At 52.3% G+C, this 13,257-nt stretch overlaps 1 protein-coding gene across 8 annotated transcripts in view; it reads right to left on the bottom strand.

The window, feature by feature from the left end:
* The window catches only part of AFAP1L2 (actin filament associated protein 1 like 2), an 86,160-nt gene that overhangs the window by 25,177 nt on the left and 47,726 nt on the right, over window positions 1-13,257 (bottom strand). For all 8 annotated transcript variants that reach the window (XM_070432212.1, XM_070432211.1, XM_070432214.1 and 5 more), the window contains 3 exons: window positions 9,444-9,572; window positions 2,800-2,874; window positions 1,323-1,417 (listed from right to left, as the gene is read on the bottom strand). In XM_070432212.1, coding sequence (XP_070288313.1) covers window positions 1,323-1,417; window positions 2,800-2,874; window positions 9,444-9,572 — 299 coding nt within the window. The remainder of the gene's footprint in view (window positions 1-1,322; window positions 1,418-2,799; window positions 2,875-9,443; window positions 9,573-13,257) is intronic.

Genomic DNA, 13,257 nt, shown 5'->3' with positions numbered 1-13,257 from the left:
GGTGACCTCAGATCTCAGTGACGGATGGTCTGGAGGGAGCTCCATGCCCATGGAGCCGCACAGCTTCCTGCTGGTGCTGATCTCCCGGAACCCCTGCTCCACGGACGTCCTTCTCACCTCGTCCCTCTCGCGGAAGCCTCCCCCGCCAGACCCTGTCCAGGAAAGAACTCGGGTTCTTTCAAGTTCTGGCTCTGCCACTTGGAGGTTGTGTGACATCCAGTCCATATAAACCTGCTGACTCCACGCTCCTCGGCCGTAAAGTATCGACACTACTTACCTCACCAGATACTGACGCAGGATGCCACGCACAACCTTAATCCACTGAGTAAGACAACCTCATGGACAGGGTGTCCACATTCCGTTCATTTAAACACCACGAAACAAGAGCCAGAGACCTTATAACTTGCTCAAGGTCAGAGCACTAGTACTTGGCCGAGCTGGGACCTGAACCCAGGCCTACGATTCCATAAATCCATCCATCATCCATCATCCATCCATTCATCCATCCATCCATCCATCCATCCATGTGTGTGCGGCTCACTGTATGCAAACATGGGACATTAAACACTGAACAAGACACAGTCCCTGTCCCAGGGAGCTTGTACCGGGCCTGAGAGGCACATTTCAAAGGTGGCAGTGCCGAGGAGGTGGTAACAGGACAGTGGACGGACAGTAACTGGGGCGGGATGGAGGTGGGATGCCTGACGTCGGCAGGCCAGGGAAAGTCGGTCTGAGAATGTCTAAGAGATGAGGAGGCTGCAGCCATCGAAGAGCCAGGCCCAGGAGGTGCAACGTCCCCGAGGCAGGACCGACCACGTGGCACAGTCCCCGTGCAGGGCGCATGCGCAGAGGCCGGGGATGCAGCTGGGCCCACTGGGCAGGCCCTGGGGCTGTGCTAGGAAACGTGGATGTTTTTTCCTAAGTTCAGTGAGAGCTACTGGCTGATTCCAAGCAGGAAGCGCAGTGTGACGCGACGTACAATTCTGAAAGGTCACGGTGGCCTGAGATGGTAGCCACCGTGGGACATGGCCCCAGATGGTGCTGGGTAAAGAATCTGTCGTGGCCTCGGACACACTGTGGCGCTTCCTAGAGGGGCTCTCCCTCATCTCCCCCTTCCACTACCCTTAGCCTCCCAGTACTGTGGTCCTGAGCAAATGACGTCACCTGCGGACAGGCTTACTTTGGCCCTGTCTCTCTCAGTGCCCGACACACAGTAGGTACGCAGAAAAGGCCAGACATTGGACGGATGGATACCTGTGAAAACAACTGCAAGTTCACGGGGCCTAAGGCAAGGAAATCAGGGGTCTTGGGCCCACACTTACGGTCTTGGGGGGCGGGAGGTCCGGGAGACTCTTCTGAGGGGCCGTGGCGTGCTGGCGGGGCTCCCCATTGGCCAGTGGGCTCCGCTCCTCCGGCGCTGTGGGCAGCAAGCAGAAGCTCCGGTGAAGGGTGCCAGCCTCCAGCCTCGCAGCAGGCCCTCATTACCCAGGAATGCCTGCTCACAGGCACCCGCCCGGAGTGCCATCTGAGCAGGTGTTCATTACCCAGGCAGCCGGGGCTGCAGCCAAGGTCATTTCCCCTCCAAGAATAGGGCGCAGCGGTGCCCCCGCCACAGATTCCTCAGGAGGAGCTGGTTTGGGGTCTGGCAGGCTCCGCGCCCTCGCCTCCACCTGCCCCGTGTCAAAAATGGCCTAGCCGCAGAGCCCCAGCGCCCAGGGGAGCTGCCCTGTGGTCGCTATATTAAGCCACGCTGGGCTCCGACCCTGTGATTACAGCTCTTTCCTTCCCACAGTTTAGCGGGAAGGCCAGCGGCCCCAGGCGCAGTGGCTGCTTCTATGCCGGTGGGTGCTGCTGAGCCCCGGCCTGGCCATGGGGCAGGAGGTGGAAAAGCCACATGAAGAACTTGACCACCAACCCCCCCACCCCCCGACCCCCGCCGCCATGTGCTTTTAAGGGAAAGGCACCCAAGGCTCATGAACACCCAATGGTGTCTGACCATTTCGGTCGGCGGCCCAGACAGCCCTGGGACAGACAGGTGCAGGCAGGTCTGACGTCGAGGCTTTTTGGTGCCTGATGTTTGGGAGCTAAGACCTGAATAGGACGAAGGGCTGTGGGGGGCTGTGTTTCTGCCTCTCTCTAAGCCTCTGCCTTTGGGTAACAGGAGTTGGGAGATGGGCTTCTAACCCTTCCTCGTCTAAACTAGGCAGCCTGCAAACCTCCGGATCGCCCTGGGGTCTGCCAGCTCTATTCCTGAGGTTTTCAAAGAAAAGTAGGGAGCAGATCCGAGCAGAGACTAAGACAGCCCGGAAGATAAAACATCCTGCTCAAGAGAACACCTGTGAAAAAGCCTTTAATATTAAGGCAGATGCTGACATCACCATTTCCTCCCCCTGCCCTGCCCCCACCCCAACACACACATAACATCCAGACTTCTATCAAAGGACAGAAAGCCGGAACCGTGGGATCAGCACCCTCCACAGCTGCCTTCTGAAAGCATCTGAATTATAACTTCCTATTCCTGGGACAATGCTGGGAAAAGCTGAGAGGTTTTAGGAACAGATTCCTTAACCACGAGGGGGGGGACGCGAGACCTTTAAGAGGCAAGGAGGTGGCCCGATGAAACTTCCCAAAATACATCAACCCAAAATACCATCCACCAAAATGTGACTCTCAAAAATATCTCCCCCCGGGCCTGTCTGTGGTGCTGGCTGGGAGGACGGAGAGCTGGGACGGGACCAAGGCTCACACCTTCCCCTCTGCCGGGAGCTGGCCAGGCCATCGGCAGCCCCAGGCCCGTACCTTTGTCTTGGGATTCGGCATTCTGTGGCTTGTTGACCGTCACCTTGTTCATGTAAATGTACTCCTCATCAGAACCTGCAGGGGGAGGATGGAAGTTCGTGTGATTCCCTGAAGGGAAAGGGCTTCCAGAGAGAAACGGTGTCCCCTAGAGACACTGTCATCTGCTTGGTTCCAGGAAAGACTCACAATATTTTGAGTTGACCAAAAGAGTCCAACATAAACAAAGAAATGCCAAGTTGCTGACTATTAGTTTACAGTTAGGGTACAGACGTCTTAAGGGGAAAGGCACCCACATCTCAAAGATGCACACCTCATATTCCACTCACCAGAGATTGCTCTGGGTTTCCTAGCATTTCATTTACATTGGAGAATGGTTCCTATCAGTCATTCTCACTCTAGTCTGAATTACTTGCCTGGGCTAACCAGAACAAAGTCTACGTAGAAGATAGGTCACATTGAGGATCTGAAAGTTTACCTCCCAGGCCTCTAGTTGGGGTGTCAATGTGGGGGGGCCCGAGAAATCCAAAGCATGCGCTCTGGGTTTAGAGGGGTACATGTGCAGGGAATTGGCAATGGAGCACTTCCAGCCACCTGCTCTACCCTGCAGATTGTACCTTGCAGGAGCATATCCCTTCTCCTCCTTTAGAATCATTTCTGTGCAGGTTGTCACTTTCCCAGTGCCTGCCTGGGCAGAGAAAGGCTGGTCTCCTAACACTTGCTCAGCTGCTAACACCCAAGGACCCTTTCTTCAGGCACCTGCACAGGAAGCTCATCCTGGTTTTTCTCCTCTTACAAACCCTCCTGCATTTCTTTCGAGCCTCTTAATTTGCATTTCCTAGAGACTGTGGCTGATAAATTCCAGTGGTTGGAGACCCTGTGACTGAGCCAAAGAACCCAATTCAAACCCCTGGCAAAGGAGGCAGTTCCGTGCCAGTCAGTTCCTCGCCACAGACCGCGTAGACTCCAGCCAACAGGCCCGGGAAAACAGTCCTGAGAACTCAGAGGAGCAGGAGGAGGATGCAACTGGATGCGTCCTCCACCATCGGTCCGTCCGTGGATGGCCAGCTCGGTGCACAGCCCTGCCAGGACCAGCCAGCCACACACCCCTGTCCCAAGGGCTGCAGGAGCTCATGGAGGGAACTATGAGGTCCCAACACAGTGAGCTACAACCGGCCTGTCTCCACCTACCAAGGTCCAGAGGGGCTGGGTCAGTACCTTCTGCAGAGCATGTGCAGGGGGAAAGGGCTCTGTAGGGGGGAGACCGGAGATGCTTTGCCATGAATAGTGTAATTCTGGGCAAAACACCTAACCAGTGTGGCCTTGGTTTTCTTCTCCGCATCGTATGGAAAACAATCTTGATGAAATATTGCCTCTTTCTACTTAACTGTGAAGTTCAAGAGCACAAAACTCAAATGTTAGGAAATTTGAAAAAGGACGGTAATCTTATAACTGATGAAGATTAACAATGGCAGCCTCGCCCGGCTGGTGTGACTCAGTGGTTGAGTGTTGACCTATGAACCAGGAGGTCACAGTTCAATTCCTGGTCAGGGCACATGCCCAGGTTGCGGGGCGTGTAGGAGGCAGCCAACCAATGATTCTCTCTCACCACTGAAGTTTCCATCTCTCTCTCCCTCTCACTTCCTCTCTGAAATAAATTTTTAAAAAATATTTTTAAAAAATGCCAGCCCAAGATATGGGCACTAACTCAGTCTCAATAATAGGAAAATGGTGAAACAAACAAACCATGGCACATCAACATAAACAGCATGTTGCCTGTGACCATAAACGAATGACTGAATAGTGTGGGAATTGGCACAACTACCGGGAAGTGATTTCGGAGGATAATTTAATTGTACGTGTTCCTATTCCTTGACCCAGCATGTCCAACGCCAGAAATTTCTCCTGGAGACAAACTCCAGCATGTAAACATAATCTTACTCGAGGATGTTCACTGCAATACTGTATGAGGTTTCTTAAAAAACAAAAACAAAAAACAAAACTTAAATGCTCACTAATAGGAGACCATTTGAACAATATTGTTCATCCATGATGCTACCCAATGGTGAAAAATGAAGGTCTAGGACAGCCAAGATGTACAGTTAAAGGGTCACATTTCCAAAAGGAAAAGCCATGTGAACTGTCAGCACATGGAAATGCGCACTGACAGCGATTATAAATGTAAAAACACTGCAAAGCCAAATACAGAGGCAGGCCCCAACCACAGGATATCCAGGGGACCCTGATAAAGATCACCAAAGGAATCTAAGGAACATAAATCATGCCTAATGTTCATTTTGCATTTCTTTCTTTTTTTTTTTTTCATCTTGTTGACTACGCCCACACTGCCACACGAAGAAATAAAAGGCAAAATACCTTTATTGTTTTAACTGTTGGCATTCTGAGCAGGTGCTTCCTCCGAGAGGGAGACTCGTAAGCTCCAGAGAAAACTCGCATAGCCCGCCCTGCCCCCCTCCCGCCCCCCAGGGCTGCGTGTCTCCCACCTCAGCCACCCTGCAGGCCGTGGTCCAGTTGGTCCTTATTCTCAGAGGGTTGCTAATCCAGGGCCATCCAGGTTGGCAAGGAGGAGGCTCCCAGGACCGCCTGCAATCCTGGGAAGAGCCCAGTGAACGGGCCCTCCCAGGGGAGGCTGCTGAGCTGTCCTGTGGCCAGGGAGCAGCCGCCTGGGGAGGGAGGACTCTCTCCTTCATTCCCAGGTGTGCACCCAACACCAGGTGCGGGGACACTGTCTCTGCCTTTGGGGACCCAAGTCTGTGGGGCGGAGGGCGGAGACCCAAATGGAGGAGTTAACGGGCAAATGGAAATAACAAGAGCCCACGGGGTGGTTGGAAGGAGTGGCTCCCGCCCTGAGCCCATGTGTGCTTCCTGGGGGAGGGAGCCTGCCTGTAGAGGGTGGGCCTTCCCCGGGAACAGGGTGAAGGGTGGGGAGGAAAGACACGGACCCTCTTTGCTGCAGTTGGATAGACAGAACATATGAAGCTCTTCCTAGCAGAGGGGCAACCCTGAAACTTCCCTACAGTCCCTGAGCTGGATTTGGGGTAGGGGGTGGGGCTCACTGGTAAAGGCAGGAACAAACAGCAGGCCCCAATACATAGACCTCGCCATGCAGACAAAAAGCAAAGTTAGTAGAGAATTTGTATTGCAGTAAGAAAGCAAAAGATGGAAAATTCCATCTGAAAAGTGTCAAACCCACGAGAAACAAGAGCTCAGCCAGCGTCGGCCACAGGCTGTCTCAGCGATCAGCCGCCTCTACCTCCACGCTCCGTCGGGCTGAGCTCATTTTCTGGAGGATGCATGGTGAGGCAGAGAGCAAGACGGGTGCTGCAGTTTCGGGGGGCTTTGGATTCTGTCCTGTGCGGTCCAGGTTAATCTGGCACCGTAGGGCCGGAGGAAAGCACAGTGGTAGGCGCACCTGCCCAGGCCTGCCCGGGCACCACGGCCACGGGCCTCACGCAAGTGACGTCCCAAGCCTCGGCTCCCTTGTTGGTAAGATGGGGACAACAACAACTCCCTCGCTGACTTGGGAAGGAAATTGGATGACAGAGACCATGACATTTTATAAGCTGAGCACAGTGCTGGGACCCGGTCAATGCCCAAAAAATTGTTAGCTGCTGTTATAACCACTCTGTGGTCAAGAGGATGCGCCAACGGGACCAGAGGGAAGTTTTCAGGGGCTATTAGTAGTGACTGTCACAACCTTAAGACTAGAAGGGGCTGCCACAGGCATCGGTGAGGCTGTGCACCTGTATTATTAGCAGCCGGGGTGGCACTCTGGGGTGCATTGCACTGGGAGGCCGTGGGATCTCAGCAGCCTCCTGCAGGCCTGCGAGCTGCAGAGACCAGGTGGGAACACACAAAGATCAAGTGTGAAACCAAGGCCACCCTACTGCAAGGGCCACAGCACATTACACCAACACGGGGACACCCCCCCTCTGCCCCAGGGCTCTGTGAGAGTGGTCAGAGCCAAGCACCAGGGTTCAGACCCCATCACAGAGGTGCTTTCCAGTTCCCGCCAGAGATTCTTCATCCTTGCACATTCTCAGGTCAGAGCACACGGCGCTGGGCTGGGGAGTGTGCTGTTTCAAGGTTCCGCTGATGGCCCTAGCCAGTTAGCTCAGTGGATGGAGCATCGGCCTTCAGACTGAATGGTCCAGGATTCGATTCTGGTCAAGGGCATATGCCCAGGTTGTGGGTTCTATCCCCAGTAGGGAGCATGTAGGAGGCAGCCAATCAGTGATTCTCTCTCATCATTGATGTTTCTCTCTCTCTCTCCCTCCCTCCCTCCCTCTCCCTTCCTCTCTAAAATCAATAAAAAATCCTATATAATAAAAGGCTAATATGCAAATTGACCAAATGGTGGAACGACTGGTCGCTATGATGTGCGCGGGCCTAAGCCGGCAGTCGGACATCCCTCGAGGGCTCCCGCACTGTGAGAGGGTGCAGGCTGGGCTGAGGGATGCCCCGCCCCCCCAGTGCACAAATTTCATGCACCGGGCCTCTAGTAATAATTATAAAAAAAGATCCACTGATGCCCAGCCGGCATGGCTCAGTAATTGAGCGTTAACCTATGGACCAGGAGGTCACAGTTCGATTCCCAGTCAGGGCACATGCCCAGGCTGCGGGCTCGATCCCCAGTGTGGGGCATGCAGCAGGCAGCCGATCAGTGATTCTCTCTCATCACTGATGTTTCTGTCTCTCCCTCTGCCTTCCTCTCTGAAATCAATACCAAAAAAAAAAATAATCAAAATTAAATAAATAAAAGGTCCGCTGATGAATCCTCTTGCAGGTGATTCATGCCTCTCTACCTCACCTGCTCTGTGATGTGGCTTTCCCATCTGCCATTCCCACCTTTGATGTGTGGCTGGCCAGCACTCGGGAGGCCGGCAGACGCTCACTACAAAGCCAGGAGCCTGGGAACCAGGGGCTGGCCTGGAGCCCAAAGATCGAGCGGCTCAAGGAGAACGCCTCTGATGACAGGCGGAGGGAGCCAGGACTGTTTCCCCGGGAGAGCAGGCTGCCGGGCAGGTAGCAACATGTTCAGCTTTACGACATCTCTGTTATTCAGAGAACAGAAACTCGTTCCACCGGGAACAAAGAAGAGGGAAAGGGACCGTGGCGTGTGGCCTGGCAGGTTCAGGTTGGACGGAGGGAGAACTTCCTGACTCTGAGCAGGTGCACGCCCCCGGCCTGGCACGGATGAAGGCTGCTCCTGCCGCGAGGCAGATGGAGGACGTGCCCTCTGATGGCCCCTCTCTGTCCCCGAACATCACTTCCGATCCTCACGCGCCCAAGATAAAAATAAACTCAGCTCAACTGTTATGACTTCACACGAAGGCTTTTCTATTTAAAAAAAAAAGACAATCGGAATGTGCTAGAAACAAAACCATGTGTCCATAAGAAGACGCGTCCAAGAACGTTCAGAGCGGCCTTATTCATGATGGTCCCAATGTGTGAAACCGGAATGTCCACCACCGAGTGACTGGAGCAGCAGATGGTGGCATCGGCGCAGAAGGAAGCACTCCTCAGCAATGAAAGGGAGAAACGGCTACCACGCCCCAGTGCATGGATGAATCTCCTGAGCGAAAGAGGCCAGACATGATGTGCACACTGAACCATGCCATTCACGTGAAGCTCAAGGACGGGCATCGCTGACCTACGGTGGGAGAAATCCGGACCGTGGTTGCCATGGTGTGGAAGAACTTTCTGGGATGACAGGAATATTCTGTGCCTTGTTTTGGGTGGTCGGGACACAGATAGTAGACAACTGTCAAAACCCAACCAATTGCGTACTTATGATCTGTGTACTTGGTTGTGTGTTAACACGGACCTCAGTAAAAAAGGAAAAAACGATGAACTCAGCATTCTGTGATTTGCAAATTCTTAAAACTGTGTTTTCCCATTTTCTCTCGGGCTGTCTGACACAGTGGCAAGTTATTTAAACTCTCCTGGCCTCAGTTCCCGCCTCTGTCATCACAGCCAACCTCAGAGGACTGTCTTGAAGATGAAACAAGTCAATACGTGTGCAAGAGGGAAGCCCTCAATGAAGCCTCAGCTATTATTACAAGACTTTATTATCCCTGCTCTACTTTCAACCAGTAAGGAAAAGTGCTTGGAAAACACTCCGTTGAAAACCTCTCTCGTGGCTGATGTGTTGAGTGGTTGGAGATTTCTGGGCTCCCATTCAAGGCACATCCCTCCTACACTGTTGTTATGGGCTGGACTGTGTTTCCTCCAAATGCATATGTTAAATCCTAGCCTTCAGGAGCTCAGAGGAGGGCTGACCTTGGAGAAGGGGTCTTGAAAGAGGTGATTAACATTACATGAGGCCACTGGCGTGGGCTGACCTTATAAGAAGGGAGATTTGGACACAGACAAGCACAGAGGGAAGACGGTATAAGGACCGAGGGAGTAGACAGCCATCTACAAGCCAAGGAGAGAGGCCTCCCAAGGAACCAAATCAGGAGACACGTCGATCTCAGGGTTTTGGCCTCCAGGACTGTAAGGAAACATATGTCTGCTGTTTAAGCCACCCAGTCTGTGAAACTTCATTATGGTAGCCCTCGTCAATACAACCACCATCTGTCCATTCCCACCGGGACCTCTCCCAGGCCCTGGGCCTCACTTACTGCTGCTTTTGATGTACAGGCGGAGGAGCTCGGCCAGACCACTCTTCCTCTCCACGGCCGTGCTGCTCAGGCTCTCCTGGTCCAGGATCTTGAGGAAGTCCTCCAGCTCCGTCAGCAGCTGCTCCAGGGCTAGAGAAGAGAACAGAAGAAGCCTTTACAGTGGCTGCCTTCTTAAAGGCCTAGCTCTGACACATACCCCACCCACCCCTGGGCCCTGCAGCATCTCACTATGAACTCTCTGGTCCCAAGGGGAGGGGTTTGGGGTAAGGCCTGGCAGCATGTGGGATGCCCAGTGCCAGGGTCTCGGGGAGAGGAAAACAGGCCCTCAGCCAACGACGCAGGTCTACCATTTGCTGGAGTGACAGTGGCCGAGATGGCCCAAGCAAGCCCATAGGCCATGAGAATTTGGAAACAGAATTTTCTTCCTAGATAAAGGCCAATTAAAATAGCTCAGGATCTAGAGAATTTGAACCACAGATCAAACCCGCAACCATCAGAAGAAGTGCTATGGTTGACCAGTTGTTCATTCTTTCCCCCAGGATGGGGAAACACAGAATCACTCCAGGGTGATGACACAGTGATCACTCCGTCCCTGCAGAAATATGAATGACCCATCAAAAGCCACGCTTAGCAAATAAACCCTTCCCCTGAGTTTCTTCAGTGATTGGGCCACCTCAGTTGTCACCAAGTCCAGCATCCCCCCCAACGAGGGCCCTGGTCCCGTGGATCCAGTGATCAGTACATCTCCCTCAAGGGCCACCGCCATCGAAGCACTCATCATTTCCCAGCTGGAAGCACCTTGCAGAAATGCTAGTTCAGAGGGCAACAGTCTAGGCCAGTGATAGCGAACCTATAACACGCGTGTCAGAGGTGACACGTGAACTCATTTTTTGGTTGATTTTTCTTTGTTAAATGGCATTTAAATATATAAAATAAATATCAAAAATATAAGTCTTTCTTTTACTATGGTTGCAAATATCAAAAAACTTCTATATGTGACATGGCACCAGAGTTAAGTTAAAGTTTTTCAAAATGCTGACACGCCGAGCTCAAAAGGTTCGCCATCACTGGTCTAGGAGCAGGGCGTTCACCAGTGTTGTTGTTGACGTTATTATCAGCAACCTAAATCTCCACTAAGAACAAGACGGCCCGTCCGGTATGCTCAGTGGTTGAGCTCCGACCTATGAACCACAAGGTCATGGTTCAATTCCCAGTCAGGGCACATGCTGGGTGTGGGCTCGATCCCCAGTAGGGGGTGTGCAGGAGGCAGCCCATCAATGATTCTCATTCATCACTGATGCTTCTCTCTCTCCCTCCCTCCCTCTTCCTCTCTGAAATCAATAAAAAATATATTTTAAAAAAAAGAACAGGCGCTGCATTTGCTGACAGGTTCATCATCTTGGCTCTCCCTGCCTGCCTGGCTCTCGAGAACATGCTCATTAATGGAAGCCAGCTCCTCGAGGGCCTAAACAGTGCTTTCCAACCACTGGGATGACCTAGAGAGCTTTTACAAATACGGATGTCCCCCGGCCGGCGTGGCTCAGTGGTTGAGTGTCAACCTATGAACCAGGAAGTCATGGCTCGATTCCTGGTCAGAGCACATGCCCAGGTTGTAGGCTCGATCCCCAGTGTGGGGCGTGCAGAAGGCAGCCAATCAATGATTCTCTCATCTTTGATGGTTTTTCTCTCTCTCTCTCTGAAATCAATAAAAATACATTTTTTAAAAAAAATCCAGATGCCCAAGCCCACCCCAGATGGATGAGCAGAATCTCTGGGAGTGGAACCCAGGAGCCAACAGTTCTTAAACCTCCGCACATCACTGCAATGTTGCAGCCAACTGAGAACCACAGGTCTAAAGCCAGTGCCAGGGACCACAGCCACAGGGACCCTGCTCCCCATGACAGCAACTATAAGTCCAAATTGGCCCTCCATCACCTGCTGTGGGAACGCTGAGCAGTCCCACGACCTCACCAAGCTCCGAGACCACCACGGGGGCCTGTCCATCTCACAAGGTGGTTGTGAGTGACAGGTCTGCGAAGCTTTTCACCACTGTGCTTGGGAAGTGCTACACTAGCCACACAGTGTTGTCATCATTGCATCCTGATTTTCCTTCTCACCCCCTGGCATCGTTATTTTTTCCCCCCCGCTGCCAGCAGTCATCTCTAAGCTCCCCTTCAGAAAAAAAAAAAAAACAACCACACCAGAATCTTGCAATGTAGCATTTCCTACTGGATGTGCCTCCTAAGGGAGAGGAGGGGAAGAAAGTCACCTCTTCAAAGAAGCCCTCCCTGATCACCCTGTCCAAAGTAGATATTTCTTGTTGTCTTTTTAATTTTTATTTTTTAACTTAGCAGCTTCCTCTTACCTTCATAGCCCTAATCACAACTTACTAACAATATGAACATAAATGATTTTAAATAAAAGTTTAAAATGAGGAAAATTAGCAATGAATAAAATAAGAGTTTTCTTTATTTTGCTCATTTTTGAGTTGTATTTTTCTCCCCCACCCTAGCCTGGTCTGTTAGCTCAGTGGAGTTGGGACCACATCTGTCTTGCATCTTTGCCATCTAACACTGTCGTACGTGTGGAATGAATGAATGAATAAATAAATAGGTACCTGCTAGTTGACAACTCTAAAAGGTGAGCATCACTCCACTTTGCAGACGTGAACCTAGCAGTCCAGAGAAGGCCCACAGGGCCCAAGGCAGAAAAGGTACCAGCAGAGCTTCCAGAGTCCACTAATAAGTAAAATCAGGCGAGACCCCACAGTGTGCCCGGCACTGGGCTGGGCCTCAGCCTATACTTACTGGAAAATTAAAAAGCAGACCCAGGAGAACGTGGTCCGGCCTTTTGCAAGCTCATTAGCAGGACAAGACCAGCACCGGTGGAGCAATGTATAGACCAAGGCACACCACCAAAAAGTCGAGAGTCAAGTGGGAGACACCAGCTTCAAATGTGATAGGAGATCAGACAAGTACACAGCCTTCTGCCTGGAAGGCTTCTGGGAAGAGGCGGCGGTAGGGTCAGGCCCTGGGTTATTTTTCGGTTTGGTTTTGCACAGCTACTCATGAGTTTCCTGTTGAGCTTAAAGAAGCCAAACCAGGGCAAACAAAGGATGAATGAGAGGACGCTGACCCTGAGCCTTGAACTCAACTACAGTGGAGAAGAAAAAGTGAAAGGGCCTGGCAAGGCCGTTGGGGTCTCGGCTGCATTTTTCCTGACCCCCTGAACTTTTTGAAGCTGTTCAGCTGTTGCTTGTGCGGGGCGGGGGCGGGGGAGGGGGAGAGATAAAAAGGCACCCAAACGGAAAGTGTCTCTTCTCTTCCACATCCTCAACTATTCCCCAAAGCTGCACGATTCCTGGAAAACAGCCTTTGTTTATCTTCACATCAGCAAATGTGTACTAAGGCAAAGACGAGAGAGCTGTGCCCTGGGAGACAGATGTGACCCAGATGGGGTGCCCAGCCCTTCCAGGGGCCCCCTGTCTGGAAAGAGGGCAGTAAACATGCAGGGAGAGAACTGAAGCGACTCAGGAATGTCCCAAGGATCGGGAATGTACCAAGGGAGGAGAGACACACTTCGGGGTTATCGGGGACAGGAGTTTATAAGCTGGCCCTGGAGGCATGAGGAGGAGCTCACCAGCCAGAGGCAGAGGCACTTCAGGAAGAGAGGATGAGATGCTCAGAAGAGCATTTGAGAAACCACACATAGCTCTGTGTCTCAGGGGCCCAAGGAGCATGGCCAGGGTGGGGAGCGGGCCTCCAAGGGGAGAAAGTGGTCTCTGAGGCCACAAATACAGGTCACAGAGGCAGGA

The sequence above is a fragment of the Myotis yumanensis genome, unplaced genomic scaffold (genome assembly GCF_028538775.1).
Source record: "Myotis yumanensis isolate MYYU_CA2020_CCGP unplaced genomic scaffold, mMyoYum1.0.hap1 SCAF_13, whole genome shotgun sequence".
NCBI lineage: Eukaryota > Metazoa > Chordata > Mammalia > Chiroptera > Vespertilionidae > Myotis > Myotis yumanensis.
The sequence above is the reverse complement of the archived record's forward strand: the minus strand, read 5'-3'. Positions and strand labels throughout refer to the sequence as shown.